Here is a 22,391-nt window from a genome sequence, read left to right on the forward strand (position 1 = left end):
GAATTCATCAAAGGTTTTTGCCTATCTTATACTTGATTAAAAGGAAGTGACACGTCAATTTCCTCGACCGGATTTTTTGCCCGAAAAATTTTTTTGAGGGTTTTTGTAGTTTATATCAGGTCGTTTTTGGGTGAATAAATACCTAAAGGTCTGGCTATACGAAGAGCTAGCAAAGCTGAAGCATTCGGTGGCTCCCGGAGTTGGGTGTAGGATTTGGGAAGTTCAGAGCAAAGATTACTAAGGACTCCAGGTACCGCACGCCGTATACTTGCCGTAGGAAAGAAGCGGCCCCCCAGTCGCCTGCAGCGCCAGGGTAGGCAACCTGTGTAGCGGTATGCCATACTTTAGCCCATCTGTAATGGAAGTGCATGGGAAATTGCACTTCAAATGTGCAGATTATGACCGGCAAATTGCGAAAATTGTTCATTTTAGGCACTAGTCATGGTAAATGGCCTCAGAAAATTGAGCAGAGATGTTTGCATTAATTTTTTTTTTTGGGGGGGGGGGGGGGTTTCGGCATTTTTTAACGATTTAAAACATAAGAAAATTTAATACATTGAATCTTTAACCAAACTTAGCACAGCACGGCGAAACCGGTCAAACACACGGCAAACAGTCTATTCGTTAGCTCGAAGTATGGCATACCGCTAAACAGGTTGCCTACCCTGGAGCTGCAGGGGACTAGGAGGCCGTTTTTTATTCCAATGCGGTATCTGGAGTCCTTAGTAATTCAGAGCGAATCGGAGAACCGGAACGAAAGTACAGCGCTACCTACTGGTGGAGAAAAGTGAAAGTGTAAACTAGGGTTTCGGCGTTAGCCGCGAGAGAGCGCACCAATGCTGATTCTGATTCTTGCAACTTCCCAGATCCGAATTTATTTACTTTAATACTTTCATATAGGGCTTTATAGGATGGCACACATGGCAGCAAAAACTAAGAATATCGTGAAAATGCACTAAAAGAACAAGGGTTTTGAGGAGAATGTATTTTAAGATTGAAGTAGAAATTCGTCTGGATAAAAATTTGCCTTCTTATTTTCGAGGTTTTGTTTATTTTGCTCTTGTTGCTTTCCTACCATTTCCTACTTACATTCCCTCTCTCATTCCGTTTGTTTCTTGTTGTACCCTTCGTTCCATGGTTCATACTCAGTCTTTCGCTTTAACCGAAATGCAAGAGCCAATCAAAAATTGATCCTACAAGGCGAAACTCTAAGTATGAAACGAATCTGGTGTTCATTGGTTGAGAAGTGACTGACTGCATCATGAAGAATGTGGCCACCACAATTGAGTCCTTATTTTAACTGAACTTCAGACAGTGGGAAACGCACACAGAACTGTTGTCAAATTAAATTATGTTTTTAATTGATAATAATGGAACTATCGTAATCTTTTTATCCAAAGGATTAACGCCAAATCACAGATCGGTTGGAAACAATTGAATCTATGAATCGCTGCGTTGCAGCTAGTGTCTTTTGTCCACCCAATAACAAAAAATTATGTTGGTACCTGCACTTGGTATAAAGATTGACAACTGACTTGACCTATTTGATTTATTATCTTATGTGTTCTTAATGCAGTGAATAAGTCTAGAGATCTAAGTATTGGCATGAGTTCATTAGAGAAACAGGCTCATCTGAATGTGAGAGGCCAAAGCGGTACTTACGGTCACCATACCTGGGTTCGTAGGCTCACCCTCGTACCTACTGAGATGGCAATCTCCATCTATTGATCGGAGGATATGCTGCACCTAGTTGGTAAGAGTGGAGAGGCATTTATGATTACATTGATACCATGGGGTCTAATTGCATTTAGCCTTGATTAACACGATCACACTTATTCTAATGGAACTAGGCAGGAACACGTACCTACGTATCTTAATACTGAAGTCCTCTAAACAGATGAGCGATACATTCTGTTACTCTTTTAAATAGAGGAGGAATGGACGTACCCATTTCACACAGCAATTTATGCAAGAAAATGAAGCCTTCATTGTAATTTTATCATCAACTTATGAAATTATGAGAATAAAACGGGTACATACCTTTCATTTAAGACCTTGTTATACATTGTTGGGCAAAATGAAGTTTCTAACAACTCCTGACGCAAAATCAAAGAGACTCAGAAGAAACCAATTTGAGCAAATGCTCACAGTCAAAGACCTTTGATTATGTGACATTAAGTTGACCTATGATTGAACTGTTCCGAAAAGGGATGGAATTGTGCCTCACATACTCAGGTACGCAAGCCCGCGTAACAAGAACGGTAGAAGAGATAGGAGGATTCCAAGATAAATCATGAAAGAAACATGTTCTTAATGTAAATAACATACACTTCAGAGAAGCATAATCACTCCAGAGCACATAGGTTGATGGCAAGATATAGAGCGAATAAATTTTGGTCGAAGTTCAGTGACAGTCGCATGTGAAGACCGAGGCTCATATTCCAGTAATTTTTAGACTTTAGTAGTGAGAATACATTCTGTGATGTAAATGCTGCTTCCTTTGGAGAGTTTGGCACAATTTCGGTGTAATTTCGTTAACGTAATTTACCTGAATTACATCTATCGCTTAGGTCAGGTACTGACATAAACATGACGACATAACCTCACTTAAAAATTTGTCACATTTTCGTTCAATAAAATAAAGATACCACTTGAACATTTTAAGAGAAACTAAGGTAATAGTATATCGGGCTCCAGTAGAACACGTGAGACGTAATAATATGAGTATGTAAATATAGTAGTTAGCATCTACAAAGAATTAAACTCTTATCCAAATTAGGTAAATCTATTCACAACTAGTTAAAGAGGTTGGTAACGACCGACCAGAAATCACTTGAGATTTTTAAGAAACCAATGAAGTAGTGTATCGGGATAAAAGTGGGCGTAATAATATAAGTGTGTAATATTAGTTAGGATCTAAAATGAATTGAACTTTTAAATTAAATCTGTTCATTATTCACAAATAAATACAGTAGATGGAGGTTGATAACGACGACAGGAATTTCGTTCCCGAAACTCGGACGAACCTGAACAGAATGAACCAATGGCGTTGAACCATTATATTACTGGTTTTTTTCTAAATTCAAAAATTATAGCTAAAATTTTGAAGGATGTAAGCGGATGCTGGATTATCCGTGAGATAAAGCGCTTTTTTATGTGGCAAAATGAAATCCTCACATCTTCACGGAGTGCCTTTTATATAGGCTCCATTACAATCTGCGGCCGGGTAAGCGAGAAATCTGTTGTTAAAGATGGTCATGACGGGCAGTTTAGTCGTATTTTCCGTAATTTCTCTTTAAGATCACTAGGAATGTTACAAAACTGTAAAAACCCATGGACACGGTAACATGACGATTCTTTAGGTACCCACTTTTATGGGTCTAAGGTTTACCGTTATCGCGGAGTTTGAGTGACTTTCTCAGGACCCTGGATTCTTGAAATTCAAATTTCCCGGCAAAGTAAAAAGTAAAATTTTCCTTGTTTTGGGTCATTAAGTGCTTATAACTTTTTGAAAACTCAATGGATCTTATTGAAACTCTTCCACTTTGTAGTCCTAATTGAGATGCGTCCGTAGACACCAAGATCGTAGGAATCCGTGCCGTCGTTTGGGCTGCAGTCGAGTTCCAACCGAATCAATTTTCAAGTTAAGGGAGTTGCCTGTGACTAAGAGTGTCGGCCACCCGTTTGTTATCGGGACTTTAGTAGGACGTCATTTTCCTCGACCGGGGGTGGCTACCGCCACTCTTGATAGAAAACATTCCTCATACGCTTTTCTAAGTAAAAATAAAAAAATACTTGTTTAAAATGGCATAGCATCTCCATCGAGAAAAAAAAAATTTACAGAAGAACCCGTGAGTTGCAGAAACCGCCGGGGGCACCGGGATTTTTTCAGTAAACCCTTGGTTTCGTTTTTGCCCGCATCCAGAGACCGAGTGCAAGAATGACAATCAAAAGTATACCCACGGAAACTGTCAACCCATGCAAATGCCACTCCGTCGACACCCACGAACTCTGCTCCCATTGCGCTGTAATTTGACCCAACACTTCGTTTAGCTCAGTGTGACTACTCACTCTCGCTACACTTTCCTTAACTCGCTCCTCTAAATTCTTTTCCCCCAACTTGACTTTCTCAAGCAAATCACTTTCTGGCTGCGTTAAGATCTTCCCACCCAGATCTGGTATAGTCAAACCGACCCAACCAAAAATCGCGTCCCCGCTTAAATCCACGCCCGCTTGCAGTGTCCGCGTGTCCGAGTCAACTTCACAGTCCCGGACGTTTTTCAAAAACCCTGCCCCAGACAATTTCTGCACCTCGTGGGTCGATCCGCAAGTAATTCGAACTTCCACTGGTTTAGCCACGGAAAACAACCAATCTCCACCTACTTTTTCATAAAACTCCTCCCCACTTTGTATGATTTGCTTCTTACATTTATCAATATTTTTGGAGTGAAACAAGTCAAATTCACACGAATGAACTCTACAGGATATCATTGGCTTAGCTACCTGGCAAATAGTGGTATTTTTAATATGCTGACAATCTTTCATTTCTTGTTCCTTTAACGTGATGTTATATTTAAAATCCGATGAGATAATCAAATAGTCCTCCACTAGGAACTGCACAAAATGCCGAATTTCGGGGTGGAAAAGAGGAACCGCATTTAATTTTAATAATGTATATGATGCGCCTCCACCATGTAAGGGGGGGGGGGTGTTCAGGTGGCTGGGTAGAGCTGAGGAACAAGCCGGTGGAGTATTTTTGGGTAGAGATATATATATATTCCCAACAAAACACACTATTTCAGACTTTGAACACACTATTTCAGACTTTAAACACACTATTTCAGACTTTAACTAACTACTTCAGACTTTAACTAACTACTTCAAACTCCGACTACTACGCGTAGGGCTGCGGGCCTCTTCCATGAATGTTAGACCCCGGCACGTCGATTGATCAGCTGTTTTATAGCAGTGGACGAGGCGACCCATGGCCAAGACCGAATATTGGGCCCAATATTCGGCCCCGAGAAAGCTCGCCTCGCGCCGCTACTCAAAACAAGCTGAGCAAGAACGTGCCGGAACGGAGGTCGCAAACTCTACGCGTAAGCCAGAGTTTGACCAAAATGGGACCGCACATGAGATGTACGGCCCCGTTTCACAGCTCACCGAGCTTTCCTGCCACTTTCATCGACCAATCAGCGCCTCGCACTGCCGCGCTCACCGCTCTGGTCTCCCATTGGCTCCCGCTCCCAGCGCACGGCGCTATATAGCGGCCGACTTCCGGCACCACATTTCACCTTACGTTGACACTGTCCCGCGGCCACACGTTCCGGCACTGCCTAGCGCTCCCGCTTGTTCTAGCACCGCTCAGACCCTTCACTCTCTAAAACGGCCCTTCTTAGGGCCACCAAGTTTCGAGCACCCTCAGTGGTGGCCTCCGACTCCGAACACGCCTATCCTTCTGAACATTCATCCAGGGACATCGTCATCTTTTGCACCTAAGCTTACTTCATCCTCATTCCGTTGCCAATGAAAGTTACCGCTTCTTTTACCAACTGGACACTCCTCAGCATGGCTTCAGGAGGAGAGAATTTTGACGACATCGATCCAGCACTCAAGGCAGTGAACGACAAATATCTGGCCCGTCTCGATCAGATAAAAATAATGCGAGAGGATATGAATTTCCACCAGGCCGAACTCGCTAAAAGGCAACCCGCCATCCCCACCGCTAACACTGGCGAAAAGAAAAACATCAAGCTACCTCCTTTTAATCTTTAAAATTCGCAGCTACGGTTTTCACAGGTAGAATCTATTTTTACAGTTTGGAGCATTACAGGCGAGATGATGCGGTACTCTCTTGTATCATCTCAACTGGAAACCCGTGTCGCCAACGAAGTGGAGGACATTCTCGTTTCACCTCCCACTGACACGCCATACTCCAAGCTAAAAGCCGAGCTAATTCTTCGCCTGTCCAAATCGGAAACGCACCGCGTTCGACAACTACTCACTGAAGCAGACCTAGGCGATAGCACACCTTCGCAATTTTTGCGTAGGCTAAAAGCGTTAACTGGCACTACGAAAGTAGATGAGCAGCTCCTGAAGACACTCTGGCTGCAACGTTTACCTCGCCAAGCACAAGCTATCTTACAAACGCACTCCCAAGAAACGTCACTCGATGAACTGGCCAAAATCGCCGACCGAATTTTGGAAGTTGTCCCGGCTCCATCTGTCTGTGCCGCTACCGCACCACCTGAGCCTGAAACATCCAAACTGGAGAAGATGCTCTTGGCTTTAACAGAACGACTCGACCAGCTTGAAATGGGCCAGAAAAAGTTGCATCGCGACCTATCTCGCTCACGGTCACGATCCCGTTCTCGCTCCAAAAACGACCGTCGCAATGGTGTCTGCTTTTACCATCACAAGTTTGGCGATGAAGCACGTGCATGCCGTCAACCTTGCAGTTACAAATCCAAGTCCACGCCGACAAACTCCACCGGCAACCAGTAGTGGCGGCCGCTGGTTGCTCCACAGAATCCAACCGCCTCTTTGTCACCGACACCCGCAGCAAGAAGCGATTTCTGGTCGACACCGGCTCAGACGTCTCCTGCTACCCCCGGCGGTTCGTCCAGCAAAATATGCAAGAAACTGGCTATGAACTCAGCGCAGCAAATGACTCTACAATCCGGACTTATGGTCACATTCCACTCAATCTACACCTCGGTTTATGCCGTGATTTTGACTGGAAGTTTGTCATCGCCGACGTGCCGACCCCGATCATTGGTTCCGATTTCCTCGCTAAGTTTCAGTTGCTTCCTGACTGTCACAACAAGACCCTGGTGGACAACATCACAGGCCTCAAAACGCACTACCAACTGGCAAAAGTTTTTTAAGAAAGCGTCAAGGCTGTTACCGCCTCCAAAGACTGCGTAATCCTGGCCGAGTTCCCTGAGCCCTCCCGTCCTTCCGGTGTTTCAAGACAACCCAAGCATTCCACTTGCCATCATATTCGGACGACCCCTAGCCCTCCAGAATCCTGTCGTCCACGAGGACTCCTAGCTGATCGACTTCGCATCGCCAAAGCCAAATTTGAAGCGATGGTCAAGGACGGTACTGCAAGACGCTCCGGGAGCCCTTGAGCCTCTCCCTTGCACATGGTACCCAAGAAACCCGACGGCTGGTGTCCATGCGGAGATTTCCGCGCGCTGAACGCACGCACAATCCCCGAAAAATACCCAGTTCGGCACATCCATGACCTCAGTCAAAACCTGGGAGGATGCAAAGTGTTCTCCAAGATCGATCTAGTGAAGGCCTACACGCAGATACCAGTCAATTTTGACGACATCCCGAAGACGGCCATCACAACACCAGTAGGGTGAAAATGGCGACTTGAGGCCAGTAAATTATCCAACAGCGTTGCATGATTGTGCAGAAAAATATGAATTAAATTACAGCGTTGTATAGGGATTATTGTTCAATATGGCAACGCTGTAAAAAGAAAGTATTGCATGTTGCCCCTTCAATATGCGGGTTATGCAATCGTGTATGAATGCCCCTTCATTTTTCGGGTTATGCAATGGTGTATTTTTCAAGATGGCGCAGCAGCGTTGCCGAACGGGGCACGTAAATAAATGATTTATTTATTGGTGAAATTTTGCAACATTGCATTTTACAGTGTTGCCAGATGGGGCAAGAAATTAGTTGATTTTTCCGTACAGTGTTGCCAGATTGTGCAAAAAATTCGGATTTTCGGACTTGTAAAATTTTTCCGTTTCGAGAGACCGTATCTTTCCATATGTGTCGGTATCAGATACTGTAGATTAGGGTCTGATTCGGTAATTTCAAATTTTGTACTAGTGTGCGCTTGGAATGGATATTACAATGTTCAACAGTTTGATGAATCAAAAATTTTTTTATTCGATATTTACAGTTTCAAACAGTTCGCGTTTCGAAAACGCAAACACGTTTTGAAAACGCAAACACGTTTCGAAAACGCAAAACACGTTTCGAAAACGCAAACACGTTTAAAAAACGCAAACACGTTTTTTAAACGCAAACACGTTTAGAAAACGCAAACACGTTGCATATTATTATTTATACGAAATCCTTACTATCGATCCAACTATTGTGACTCGCGTCCAGACCCAACCATTTGACAAAGACCTGGTTTTTCTTGCGACGCAGAATTTTTTCCACCAGGAACGTATCTTTATAGTTGGTGGGTTGGAGTTCTTCGCGGTAAAATTTTCCTTTGATGATCGTATCGTGTGCGTCTTTCAGATCGTACGTGATCGGAACGGTGGGATTGACGCTGACAATCTTGAAAATTTCCGTGCTCCAATTCGGTGTGTATCCTTTCTCGAACATGGCTTTGAGTCTCGAGATCCGGACGTGATCACCGACATTCAGTTTTCGTCTGGCCAGACGTCTCTTTTCGATTTTACTCAGCGGCGGTCCACGAAGCTTTTCCAGGATCATCGGTACATCCTTTTCGGTGACATCGATCGGTTTCATCCCGATTGTGCGATGAACGCTCCCGTTATATTCACGGATGAGTTTCGGTAATAGATCTACCCACTTGTAAGATTCTTGCGCGCTAAACTCTTTCCACATCTTAGTTTTGAGCGTTCGGTTGAATCGCTCGACAATGGAGGCTTTGGTTGTCGAGAACGAGCTGTACATATTGATTTGGTGACGCTTCATCAATGCCTGACATTTGGAGTTGTAGAATTCCGAGCCCATGTCGACTTGTAAATGTTTCGGTGACTTTCCGGCTGCTTTGAGAACGCGTTGCAGAGCATAAGAAACATCCGCGGCCGTTTTCGATTTGAGCGGTTCGGCCCACGCCTTTTTCGAGCACGCGTCGATGACGGTGAGGAGATATCTGTATCCTTTGTTGACCGAGGCGTACGGTTGCATCTCGACGAGATCGGCTTGCCACAAATCGAACAATCCGAGAATCCGTACTTTACGACGCGGATAGTTTCGTCGTGCAGGTTTATGTAGCTCCTCGACGATCCCACGTTTTTCTGCCGACATGATATTTACCGTCGACGTCGTCCGCTCTCTCGATTCAAATGCTGTTTCGATGCTACTATTTTAACCAGACGATTGTAAGATTGCTGAAGTTGGTGGATACGCTCCAGACAGTGTTGAGCTAATTTCATGGCTTCCTTCCACTTCCGTTCGGACCATTGTTTGTTCACCGCATCCTCATCGCTTTCGGGATCTTGCACTTGACGAATCCGTTTGTTCGATACGATATAATTTCCGTCGGAATCCAGTGAGAATCCGTCACCTTTTGGACCGCGGCGGAATTTCGATCGGCCAAAACCGTCCGTGTGACTCATCGCAACACTATTTTCCTTTCATTCGATTCACAACCTCTAGTTGACTGATTCTATTTTCCAGTCGTGATAATTTCGTCTCGAGTCGTTGCGCGATACTTTTGTATTCTTCCATTTTCTCCAAACAAAGCTGTGTCGAATTCATAGCTTCCGTCCACCTCGAGTCTGTCCATTGTTTGTTCACGGCGTCGGTATCCTCTTCGGGATCTTGCAGTTGTCGGATCCGTTTGTTGGATACGAGATAATTCCCGTCCGGATCCAGTAAGAAACCGTCACCTTTGAGACCTTGCTTCGTGTTGCGAACGTAAGTCCCTTTCGATCTTCCAAACCGGTCGGTGTGACTCATTTTTGTGCGGAACCTATATTTAGTGGATGTAATCTGCTTCGCGAAGCTCTTCGACGATACTCAGAATTTCACGATCGTGATCGGTGTGACCAGCTTGTTTCGAAGCTACAAGTAAAACGAGACGTTGGACCAATTCGTTCGGATCGTCCCAATAGACGAGTTCCCGTTTCGCACGGTGAATTTTCATACCGGAGCCTTTCTTCAGTTTTTTACGCGATGACTTCCTCGTTGATCTCGGAGTAGATGTAGCGAACAAAGGTTTGATGAGATCGCGGTATTTTTGACTGCGGTTCGAGTTGGGTCTACCGTGTGGATGATGATTCCTCCAATGCGCATTGGTGAGCGTAACTACTCGTTGGAAATTAGCACGATCATCTGCTGTGTAATTACGCGGATGTTTCTTAAAAATGAGCTCCAAGAACCCGGGTGTCGGTTCGAACACCTCATCGCCACCGTCCAAGATTAGTCGTCCGTCCGAATCGAAACTTATGGTTCGGTTTCCGATAAGATAGTTTCCGTTGATCGCTTTCCGCACACCATACGTGGTATCGGATTGTTTCGGTTGTTTCTCCAGATCGTCCAAGTAAAACTGTACGTGCGGGGCAGTGATTGTGTTTCGAGAATTGACGTCATCGTCTTCAGTGCGACTCGTTGTTTGTTCTTTACCCGTTGCATCTTGGAACGATTCATCATCGTCATCATCATCATCCTCCTTTGAATCGTCATCATCATCATCGTTGTTTATATTTTTCGGTGATCCGAACGAAGCAAATAAACTATCAACAAACGTTGTTCCATCTTTCGTTTCCGATTTTGAAGCTTCGATCTTGGTTTTCTTTTCCTGAGGAGCAGCGACAAGTGCGGGAGTTGACGACGACGACGACACAGTTTTCTGCAACGCTGCGAGCGGATCTGTCAACGGTTTGAAAACTTTCTTCAACGTCACCTGAGCGTCCGCCTCTCCGGTGCGAATGGTATTTAACTTCCGTTTGATATCTTGACGGATTTTATCGATACTACCGTATTTCTGAGCGATCGTCGACAACGATAAGTTATCCATCTTGTTCAATAAAAGTATCGAAGCCTTTCCGGTACCTTCCCTCGTTCTTATTACTATCTTTATCGATGACTAAAAACCCGTACTTGTCCTGCCAGCACACCGAGCAGATGTGTCTGAAATCTTCGAACGTGAAATCTGTGTTGACGTGATCGTCGTAGATGTGTCGCAAGTTTGTATTGTCCTGTTTGAAAACTACGAGCAGGTTAGCGTTATCGCGAATCAATTGTTTCGGTATGCGAGAATAAGTTTGACACAAGTAGAAACTGTCGACCGAGCTGTGTCTTCCCATACTGAAATATTCCCGCATCGCATTTTGTTTGTCACAAGCGACATCATCGAAAATGAAGACCGAGTCTGATGCGGCATCGTTTGGTGGAACAATCTCGGCCGTGTCCGAATAGACGTTGTATCCGAGACCGTCGATTCCGTCGAATATCCGACGCAGTTCTTCGTACTTGGGTTGGAACGGTGTCTTGGAGTACAAGTACACGTTGCGGAACTTCAATCCGTTCGGATGTTGTAGCAAGCAAACCATCACGTTTGTTTTACCGCAGTTGGACGGTCCAACGACAATGCAACGGATACTGTTCGGTAACAGTTCACTGTGTCGTCGTCGTTGTCGTCGGTTTTCATTTTGCTTCTTCCGTTTGTCGAGGTTCCGGACTCGCAGTGACTTTCTTTGCTTGACGAGTCGCATCGTATTCGTTCCCTATTTTATCGGACAGTTTTTTTACTTCTCCGTATAAATAGTATGGAGATTTTCGTCAGAGTATGTCACCGAGAAGAACATCAACTTGCAGCAAAACCAATCGAGGACGTGGACTGTTAAACTCGTTGATAAATTCACTACCGTTCGAACTACACTTACCGGGCGACTACAGGTACTGCGGACCGGGCACTCGCCTCGCAGAACGATTGAAACGCGGAGATCCGGGTATAAATCCGCTCGACGAAGCTTGCAAGTCCCACGACATCGCTTACAGTAAGACCAAAGACACCACCGAGAGGAACAAAGCCGATCTCATACTTGCGGACAGAGCTTGGGAACGTGTGAAAGCGTCCGACTCATCGTTGGGTGAAAGAGCGGCAGCATACGCCGTAACGAACGCTATGAAACTCAAAGCCAAACTCGGAATGGGACTAAACAAGACGGTGGCAGCGAAAAAACCGAAACCCAAGAAGAAGAAGAAGAAGAGAGCGTCGAAGAAGAAGACGAAACCGGTGGAGCGGACGATCGAACGAATCTTGGCTCTCCCAAAGATGGGTGCCGGGGCGTCGAAGAAGAAACCGGCGGAGCGAATCTTGGCTATTCCGAAGACGGGTGCCGGAGTCAAGAATCTTCTGACGAGTATCGGTCTAGCCGCGCGAACAATCACACCGGTAGCGAAAATGATCAAGACGGTCATCGACGGATCTTTGAAGAAGAACGTACACCTCGGTGAAGGATTGTACTTGCGACCGTACCGTAAAGGTTACGGACTTTACTTGAGACCTTACCGAAAGAATTTAAACTGATCCGTGAGCTACCGCGCCGAGCGATGACGGATGTTGAGTTGAGGATCGCTGCGACAGAACAATTACGAATCCCGCATTTCCGCGGTGTGTTCATGATCGATGAATTGGCGAGCAAGAAACCCAAACGTCCCGAGTGTGGTATCATTAATCTGGACCGAAGCGATGGAGCCGGTACACATTGGACAGCATACCGGATTTCAAAGTGCGGTAACGCATTGTACTACGACAGCTTCGGTGATTTACCACCACCCGTTGAAATTACGCGATACATTTTACGCTCACGCGGTAGCTCAACGATGACAATAGGATACAATTATGATAGCGAACAAAATTTCAACTCGAGCGTCTGCGGGAAACGATGTTTAGAATGGCTCGAACAAACCAGGAATATATAGTATTTTCGAAACCCGAATATGGAAACTCAGAAAAGATGTCACACGTTCATGTTGACGGGGAGGAGCAACGTTCTCGAGTTTGCACTGCCTAGACCTCTCGAGTTGTTCGGACCTTGCGAGATCGGTCTGACGGGTTTTGTAACTTATTATTCCATCCCGAACATCGATATAACGAACAGACTGCTTTTCTACTCCGAGAGCCCTGAAGAGTATTACTCGGCAATTTCCTTCCCGATCGGAGCCTACGAGATCGAGGGTATACAAGAATACTTGCAGGGAGATCTTGGCGGAGCGGAAGCTATCAAACTCAAAGCGAACAACGCTACGCTTAAAGTAAGCATCAAATCCAAGTACTGGATCGATTTCCGCAGACCCGGCACTTTACGTAAGGTGCTCGGATTCGGAAAGCGTCTCTTGGCACCGGACGAATGGCACGAAGCTGACTATCGCGTCAACATCTCACCTGTAAACATGATATGCATCGAATGCAGCATCGCCGACGGTGGATACGTGAACGGTGTGCGCGGACATCACATTTATGCGTTTGCTCCCGATATCGAACCAGGATTCAAAATGGTAGAGCAACCGTCGACGATTCATTACTACCCCGTCTTGGGTGATAAGATCCAACGTTTGCTCGTTAATATAGTAGACCAACAAGGAAGAGCGATCAATTTCGGTGGTGAAGAAGTGACAGTTCGACTGCACGTGAGACCAGTAACTTATGGGTAAACGAAGGATCCAGAACGACGATACGTTCCTAAATTCTCTCGCATATAATAGTATTGATAATCCACGGACTAGTTGTCAGCAACAGCAGCAACAGAGGAAAACTTTGAGCGAATATTCCAAGAGAGCTCTCACACAACTCGGATTCGTGGTGAAAAATCCGAAATAAGAACAAAATGGAAGCTTGGCGACAAGAGATCATCGAATACGAATACATCCGTTTCGGTCCGGTCGACGAACGGCGTGGAAACAACGATTCGATCCGGTTCACCCCCGATACCCACGGTCTGATCACCGTGCCTCAAGATTCGAGGATCTTCATGTGTGTAGAAGTGAAACTCGAGAAAAATCCTGGAGCCGCCGCAGATGCTACAAAACCTCCATTCAAATTGGCTAACAATTATATCCAGTACATGTTCGACCGTATGCAGTATAAAGTGAACGGGACGGAAGTCGATAGCATGCAGTGTGTCGGAGTGACATCGACCGTGAAAACTTATCTCACATACACTAGAGCGGAAACCGCGGGACTCGCAACTGCCGGGTTTTGTGACATCACTCATTCATGGACCGAATGGGATTACACAACGGCGAATCAAACTTTCTCCGCAATCGTACCGTTGTCTACACTCAGCGGATTCGCAGTACATTTCAAAGACGTTCTAGTCAGATGCTCGCAAGAGTTGATCCTAGTGCGCAGTGGTACGGATAAGAACGCATATTATATCACCGACGCGGCGACCGCGGACGGTTACACCATCAAATTTAAAATAATCGAAATCTATTGGGAGATTCCCGTCGTCAAATTCACGTTGGAACTGGAAAAACAAATCTTGCTCAAGATGAAGAAGAACGACAAGATGAGTTTCGGTTACATGAATTGGGAATCGCACGACATCCCTGGGATTTTTCCGACCAAGACGTTCAAATGGAGCGTAAGAACCACCAGCAGGCACAAGCCCAAATTCGTGGTGTTGGTATTTCAAACGGATCGACGGGACAATCACCTGAAGGATTCCTCTCGTTTCGACCATGTAAATGTGCGCTCGGTCAGCGTTCAAATCGGTGAGCGTCGGTTTCCTCAAGTTGATACGATCTACGATTTCTCGAGTATGGATTATCATCACGCCTATCTGAACTACACCGATTTTATGAGAGACTACTGGAAAGGTGAGAAACTCTGCGAGCCAGCTATGTTTTATGAACATTTCAAAGATCGCGCGATTTTTGTCATCAAATGCGTTCAAGGTGAAGATCTAAAAACAGCTCCGGTAGATATCACGTTGACCGTTGTGGTAAAAGAGAATTTCCCGGCCAACACCACAGCCCAGGTGATTCTGATCACACCTGTGAAGTATTCGTACGAACTACTGCACGGAACCGTGAGGCAATTGGATTGATCTTAAGCAAAAATTAAAAAAAAAAAAAATAACATGTTTATTTTTTTTTTTTTTTTTTTTTTATTTTTTTATTTTATTTTATTTTTTTTTTTCAAACATTACATCATTTACAAAGAATACAATAATACATACAATATAAATCAAGCTGCAACGTTTGGAACGAGTGCGAATTTATATGTTCTTCCGATCGGGCCTTCGTAGATGAGATCGAAGGATCCAGCGTTGATATCCTGAATTGCATCGTCCGTCAAACGGTTCGTAATGTGCGAAGGTAGGAAGAGGAGACGATGATGATTCTCGAAGGTGATATCAGCGGCAACGGTGATCCCGTACTTGGTTGGTATTTTGATGAGTTTGTTCATCTTGTAGCGGGCGTTTACAGTCAGCTCTTTAGCGTTGACGATCAAGATTGAATTGTTGAAAACTTCCATGTCGTCAGTTCTTTCAAGGTACAAATGATTCCAATTTTCGTGCGCTAAATATTTCGAGTGAAACAAGTTGTTTGCTATATTAAGCACGGATGATTTCAATTTTCGACTGCTATATTTCGCTTCGATAATTCGTCTGCGAATGATTCCACTTTTCGTGTGCTACTTATATATGTATTAAGTCGGGTTGATTCGACAATTTGTCTGCTATATTAAGCACGGATGATTTCACTTTTCGTCCGCAATATTTCGGTTCGTTCAATCTGACTGTTCATCTACTACTCCTTTATTATTATCGGGGTGATTCCTTTGTTCGTCTGCCACTATAATCTTCTCCTGCTCTTGCATGATTTCATCTTTGAAATAATCACGATAAAAAGATTCCGACATCCACATACACAATCGGAATGCGTTCGACATAGCGCAGAATGGATGTACTAAAGGACACGTATATGCTGTCGACCAACGAGCCAATAGTCGCAAGGACGGACAATCTTTAGTGTCCAAATTTACAACGATACATTTTTCCGGCACGAAACCCTTAATGAAATTTCGTTTTTGTTCACCTTTAACATAAAGTACATCGTAGCGGTTCCCGATGCGATTCATTTTTGAAGTGAATTCATCGTACTCGAGAAACCCGCTTTCCCATTCCAAGTGATGATAATTGCGTGTTAACCAGTTGTTTGTCACAACGTCTTTAGCGCTCAACATGCTGCTCGGGAACGGAGGTTTGAATAAATAGAGTTCAGTTTGAGTACACTTCATGTCCACAAGACCAAACTCTTTGACGATGAAATTTCCTTGGCTCCAAAAACCTTGTACATCGAGACAAGCCATCATTTGTTCGTTCCGTTAGTTGCACTTTTACTATTTTCAAATTCGAGGTTTCTTAACTGACGGTTCTCCAGCAGAATTATTTATACTATTTATACGAGGTTAATTAACAGCGAGGATGTTCCTATTTTCAAATTCGAGGTTTCTTAACTGACAGTTCTCCAGAATTATCTATACTATTTATACGAAGTTGTTTAACAGCGAGGATTTTTCTCAAATCGGTCTCGGCTCCGCAACTTTCATCCACCATGCAAGGATCGTCGTCGTCGATGTCACGATGACCCCAAGGAACAGTGCTAACACCGTCTTCTAAAATACAACGTTTATCGTCTAAGCCGGAGAGGGTTCTTTTTGTAGTTTCGAAGGAGTATAGTTGATGTTTCCGCGCCCCGATCCTGCGCATCGAGGCGGTCATTCTCGATTCAGGATCTTTTAATACTGTGAGAAAATTGGCAAAGTTTAGCGATCTTACCACTGGTGTTGATATCCCTTTTGCCCTTTTCTCTGTTTCCCCGTCGCTAAAACGATACGCATACATCTTGGGTCGCAGCGCGACAAACTCAGCAATGGGTATTCCACCCGTTTCATCCTTAAAACTACCCATTACTTTACGGTTTGTCGCTCTGCGACATTGATGACCTTCTGGGAAGTTGGAGGTGTCGTACAAGTGTAGATCTAACATCATATCATCGTAGACGTTCGGTGTAGTCAACTCGTAAATGAACGAGTCCGTATCCATATAGAGAAGTTGAACTTGGTCGGGATTGTACTTCTTAAGCATGTGATTATAGTGGTATTGATACATGTGTACTTTACTCAGATCTAAGATTGAAAAACCAACAATCATTGGTCTGTCTATGACGACCTCTGTTCTCCGTAAATGGATTGCTACCAATTCTTCTGCGAAAATCGTGCGATCTACGAAATCGACCCGTGAGATGGCTTTCAATATCTGTCTGCTGTTTGTACCCAATTTAATATTCTTTCGCTTCAACGGGTTCTCGATAAATTTTCCGTAGCAAGCGTTGCTGCACAGTTTCAGGAGCGTTTGGTGGAACGGATTCGTAGCGTCCCGTCTCAACCGGGCGTTCAGCTCGATGAAGGGTGCCAAGAAAGGAGCCTGACGGAATTTGATGGCCCGGTTGACGCGCTGGAGTTTTAATCCCTGACCGAGCGCTTCTTTCAACATTACATAGTGGATAACATAGTTGTTTTTATTAGCTAGAGTCGTCAATAGTTTCGTACATTTCCCCGCTCCCGATGGTGGTATTTCGTTCTTGCACAAGAACGGAAGGTCCTTGTGCAGGTCGTGGAGGTGTTCTGGATATTCAATATCTACATCGAGTATGTACCCGAAAGGAGCGTCGTCGGGATGGTTGATTATAGTTTTCGCCAGAGTTAGCAACTCTTCTCCTTCCGGGACCCAAGTGTAGTTATCGTAGGGCAGATGCTTTCTCATGGTGTGTGCGTAAAGTGCCGTCACATCCAAGTATTGTATATAGTTCACTGGTTTTTTAGGATCAAACTGATCCGGTATCAAAGGATTGTTTGCAAGAGCGTGCCGTTTCACCACCTGTGTTATCCCACCTCGGATTGAGCTCATAATCATGAATACCATATCCATATCATTGAAGAGTTGAATTTTCACATTAGTTATTTTTAGGAAGGCGTCGAAAGCGAAACTGGGTAGCGTCAGGTAATTGGCACAGTCCAAACTATAATTTTTTATTCCAAACAGTCGGAACTCCTCGAACACATCGCTGAGGAGGCACACATCGAGTCGCAAGTAGAAATCTGAATACTCGCCGAGATTACGGAAATTGAAAGTTTGCCAAACTTGGAGAAACCGTTCGTATTCTTCTTCAGAGATGTCCGTTTGAGTCAGGGTGTTGAAGAAAGCCTCTCGCGGTGGTGGACGCGTCTCGTTCAGCTTGGCCGGATTGTCAACGTAATCGTACGGGAACGGAGCTTTCCGACAAACCATGTCGAACTCATTGTCTGTGCGAGTGAGTTTCCTCGTGCGAACGAAAGATTCGCGCGGGATCGTCTGAACCAGTTTATCCAACGATGCGGGGAGGAATCGGAACGAGTCGATGAACTTGATCGAAAACCTGTTTCCCAGATGGACCGTCATACTGATGTAATTTTCCTCCGTGTGTGGTATTATTTCGACGCGATGAGGATATTTGTTCAGAGCCAGCACTACCTCGTGGAAATCATACCTGCTACCATTGTGCAGGACGACTCTAACACATTTCTCATGTCGGAAAATAAGATTGCAATTTGAACATAAGGCTTTTCGATAATTGGACCTTGTTTTCCCTCCCGCTCTCTTTTGATGGTCATGATCCCTTACCTTTACGATACCTGGTTGTGAGAAATCCACCTCGCAATGTCCACACCTATTTTCCGCTTCAAATGTGACCCGGTCTTCATGTGTCATTATTATTTTACTCTCTTTGTCATTGTAACTCTCACTAATTCTTCCTACGAGAGTGATTATATCGTCCAGAAATTTGATATGTGCCTCTTCGCCACGGTACAGTTTCGGTTCCGTCATTTTAAATTCGGGATCCTCCGTGACGAGGAGGTAAGCGTAAGAATTTGAGATGTGCCGCCTATACGCAGACGCTGGATGCTCCGAGTCACCATGAATTTGTTCCAAGTAGGCTTCAAAGTCTGCATAAATTACATAATTATGTTTTATTTCCTTGTGGTGATTTTCGAATTTGAGGTATCGCTCGTCTGGAAATGAAGCTAGGAATGCGTCTTTGCTTACTAAAGAGCAAAGAACTTTATGTTGATTCAATTCCTCCATCGAGTACTTGTACGTAAAGCATTTCTTGCAGATGTAGATACGATGATGATATTTTGTCAACTGATTACGTACAAGTTGTTCAAAGTTACTGATCCAGCAATAATGGTAACTTAAAGGTACGGGGGTTGAGAGACATAGTAGGTCGGTGTGGTCCTCTCTCTCCGGGTCGGCAACTTTAATTGGGTAAACTGTATAATTTTTCTTGTTGGACACCAAACTCTCACGGAGGCCAAATACCGAAACCGATACGTTGTTCCTTTTCTCGAATTTGATAATGTCATCTATGCTCGTGGGTAATCGAACGTCCGAGAAATCGTAACGATCGAACAGATTTAAATATTTTTCCGGACGATGTTTATTTTTCTCTTCGACTGGGAGAAACTTTCCCAACATTGCGTACAGGAAACAATCGTTTAATGCACCGTTATTTACATTGACAACATGCTTCGTCGAAAATGGCAGCTTAATATACGTTCCTCCTCGATGTAACGCGTAATAGCGGTTGATACGTAGCTCCATACCTTGTATCTTCTTCAGCACCCACCCGGATCCGTTCATGTGAAAATCGAATGACTCTTTATTGATCTTGGCCCTGAACTTTTCATAATACTCGTCCAGATCCGTTGACGCGAAAATAGCTTCGTTTTTAGTCTTAAACTTTTTCAACTGCATTCCTTCCTTGTCCTTATCATCAGCTTTCTCGTACTCGGCGTAAACTAGTATATTAACCTTCAATGCCTCGCCGGTGAGTTCTTCTTTTATTTTTTTAATTATGAGGTCTTTAGCCGATAGGAGGTACTCATCTATGATGAGATTCTCTGGCTGGAAGTTTGTGATGAAAAATGTTTTCAACCTGCTTTGACAAGCAGTCTCAACTTGAACAATCGGTACTTTCATCTCGAACAAATTTCTTATGTGACTTGCAGATTCTTCATGTTTTTCTCTTTTATGGTATGATATTTTACACGTGTCACAATATTCTTGATCGTTGTTGTCATCGGTAGGTGATGAGGTGGACATCTTTTCAATATGTTCGGGAGATTGCTCATGATTCTCTCCCTCCGCATAAAACTCATCACAAAGATCACAATGGATGAGCGCGTTGTGCTCCTGTTTAATGTGCGTTTCATCGTTGATACCCTCCTCCTTCTTAATTTGTTCGGCACCATGTTCGTGCTTTTCACCTTGTCTATAAAATTCATCACAAATATCACATTGGATGAGCGCGTTGAGCTCCTGTTTAATATACGTTTCATCGTTGATACCCTCCTCCTTCTTAATTTGTTCCGCACCATGTTCATGCTTTTCACCTTGTTTATAAAATTCATCACAAATATCACATTGGATGAAAGTTTCAACATTCTGTTCTTGAGCAGCCATGATAAAGATACTATTTTAAGCTCGAAGTCTTCCGAGTCGGTCAGAAAAGAAAACTTACACTTGCTTTAGGTTTGCTAGATTCTGTTCACTGAAAAGATTTCAGAGCGAACAAGTGAATACTATTTTAAGCTCAAAGTTTTATACTATTATAAGCTCGAGATTTTCTGATTTCGTCAGAACGGAAAATCAACACTATTTTCTCGTTTGTAAGATTCTGTTCTCTGAAAAGATTTCAGAGTGAACATGTGAATACTATTGTAAGCTCGAGGGTTTCCAATATCATCAAAAGTGAGACTGACGAGTTTTCTACGCGGAGGTAAATATATATAGTTTCCTCACCGAGCGGAAAGAAACTGTAGACTCATGATTTACCTCAAAGTAAATATAGTAGTATTTGTTAATCACCAAACTCGGTTTCACTCGGGCAAACTGTGTAGTCATAAGTCGTAACATAAATTACACTTTTATGTAGAGTTATAATTTACCGCGGTTTACTATGTCGTCATAAGTCGTAACATAAATTACACTTTTATGTAGAGTTATAATTTACCACGGAGTAAATATAGTAGTATTTGATAATCACCAAACTCGGTTTCACTCGGACAAACTATGTCGTCATAATTTGTCCGACTCGATTAGGTCGATTACGTTAGCACTGGACACTGGGGACGCTGGCGGCGAAACTATTATCCACGAAGGCGAAGACATAATGATTCCCCTACCTACTGCGCTTGACTTTTTATAAGAGTCTTATCGCACTCTGGCTGATGCAACATTCTCGCCTCTTGCAAGTGAAAGTTGCATCAGCCAGAGTGGTTCGAGTAGGTGATGCAAGAGGCGAGAAAGTTGCATCAGCCAGAGTGGTTCGAGTAGCTGATGCAAGAGGCGAGAAAGTTGCATTAGCCAGAGTGGTTCGAGTGCACTCGAACGCTGCAACATTGTTATCCACCACTTAAGTGCCTCTTCCTCGATAACGCCCACTCGAGTCTGTCTGAGTGCTAAATTTTCTCAAGTGTACTTGAGATTACTTTTCCCTTTATCGTCTTAAGTGCACTCATCACCTGTCACTGTTGAGTCCTAACTGTGTAGTCATAATTTGTAGTCGCAATATAAAACTACGCTTTCATACAAGTGGGAAAATTATCAATGCGAGTCGGGGGAACGTATAAATAGTGTCGAGGAAGTGTGATCGATCATTTCAAAACAAGAACTCGTCAAGTATGGACGCTCCAACCCTCAAATCACAATCGATCAGAGCGATGAACACCTTGGATATGGTATATGAGGCTCTCACTTTCAAATTTACAGGAATACGAGCAGAGCTTTTGAACAAGTTTGCCCGACTCCTTTTTCCTGACAAGTTATTCCACCATCTTAAACTCAGCTCAATAGACACTTCCGATCCCGTCGGGTGTTACGGCTTAGTTGAGATAACGGAAAGATTTTGCCTTCTCCTAGAACGTGTCGCAGACGAGCACGAAATAATTTACTTCCTAAAGCAGGGGTACAAGAAAGTAGACGAAGAGGACTGGAAGATAGGTAGACTTTTAAGTGCAATTCGCGTAGTATTATACACAAGAGAGAGAGGAGAGCGGGTCTAGCAGTTGGATTTCATATAAATAGTATGCATTCTCTTCTCAGTATCGCAAGGAAGAAATCATGATTGATAAAATAATTCTCATCACCATCATCATTGCTGTTGTTGGAGTGAAATCCTCACTGGTGGAAAACTCATCCGAAGCAAACATCACAATGTGCCCTGTCTGTCCGGAAATCAAATGCGCACCCTCTACCTTGACGGATGTTCTTCTATTCATCTTGAGTTTACTGGCGCTCATTTGCTCCGCACCGTACCTGTACTCCAAGTACCTTTCATCCGACTGCAAGTTCCGTTTCATCAGGATGGCCCGGAAAAATAACAATCGGAAACTCGATGACATAAGTGTAGATTTAAAGTTCGGAGAAGGAGAAGGATCCGATGTTTGTGGTTGACAACCCTCACGTTTTTAGTGCGTTTTCTAAACGCGAACTGTTTTTAAACTGTAACTGTAAATATCCAATAAAAAATAATAAAAATTTTTTAATTCATCAAACTGAACATTGCAATATCCATTCCCAAAACACAAGGTTCCCGATACGCAT

General features: G+C 43.8%; 2 protein-coding genes across 9 annotated transcripts in view; one reads left to right on the forward strand and one right to left on the reverse strand.

Moving 5' to 3' along the window:
- The window catches only part of LOC109039198 (uncharacterized), a 223,966-nt gene that overhangs the window by 105,462 nt on the left and 96,113 nt on the right, over window positions 1-22,391 (forward strand). The gene's annotated exons all lie outside the window — the stretch shown is intronic.
- LOC140224087 (uncharacterized) lies at window positions 15,818-22,382 on the reverse strand. Its single transcript, XM_072297291.1, has 2 exons — window positions 21,311-22,382; window positions 15,818-21,236 (listed from the first exon to the last, which is right to left on the reverse strand). Exon 2 carries the CDS (start codon window positions 20,247-20,249, stop codon window positions 16,182-16,184), a length of 4,068 nt encoding a protein of 1,355 aa, XP_072153392.1. The 5' UTR covers window positions 20,250-21,236; window positions 21,311-22,382; the 3' UTR covers window positions 15,818-16,181.

Source organism: Bemisia tabaci, chromosome 2, assembly GCF_918797505.1.
Source record: "Bemisia tabaci chromosome 2, PGI_BMITA_v3".
Classification (NCBI taxonomy): domain Eukaryota; kingdom Metazoa; phylum Arthropoda; class Insecta; order Hemiptera; family Aleyrodidae; genus Bemisia; species Bemisia tabaci.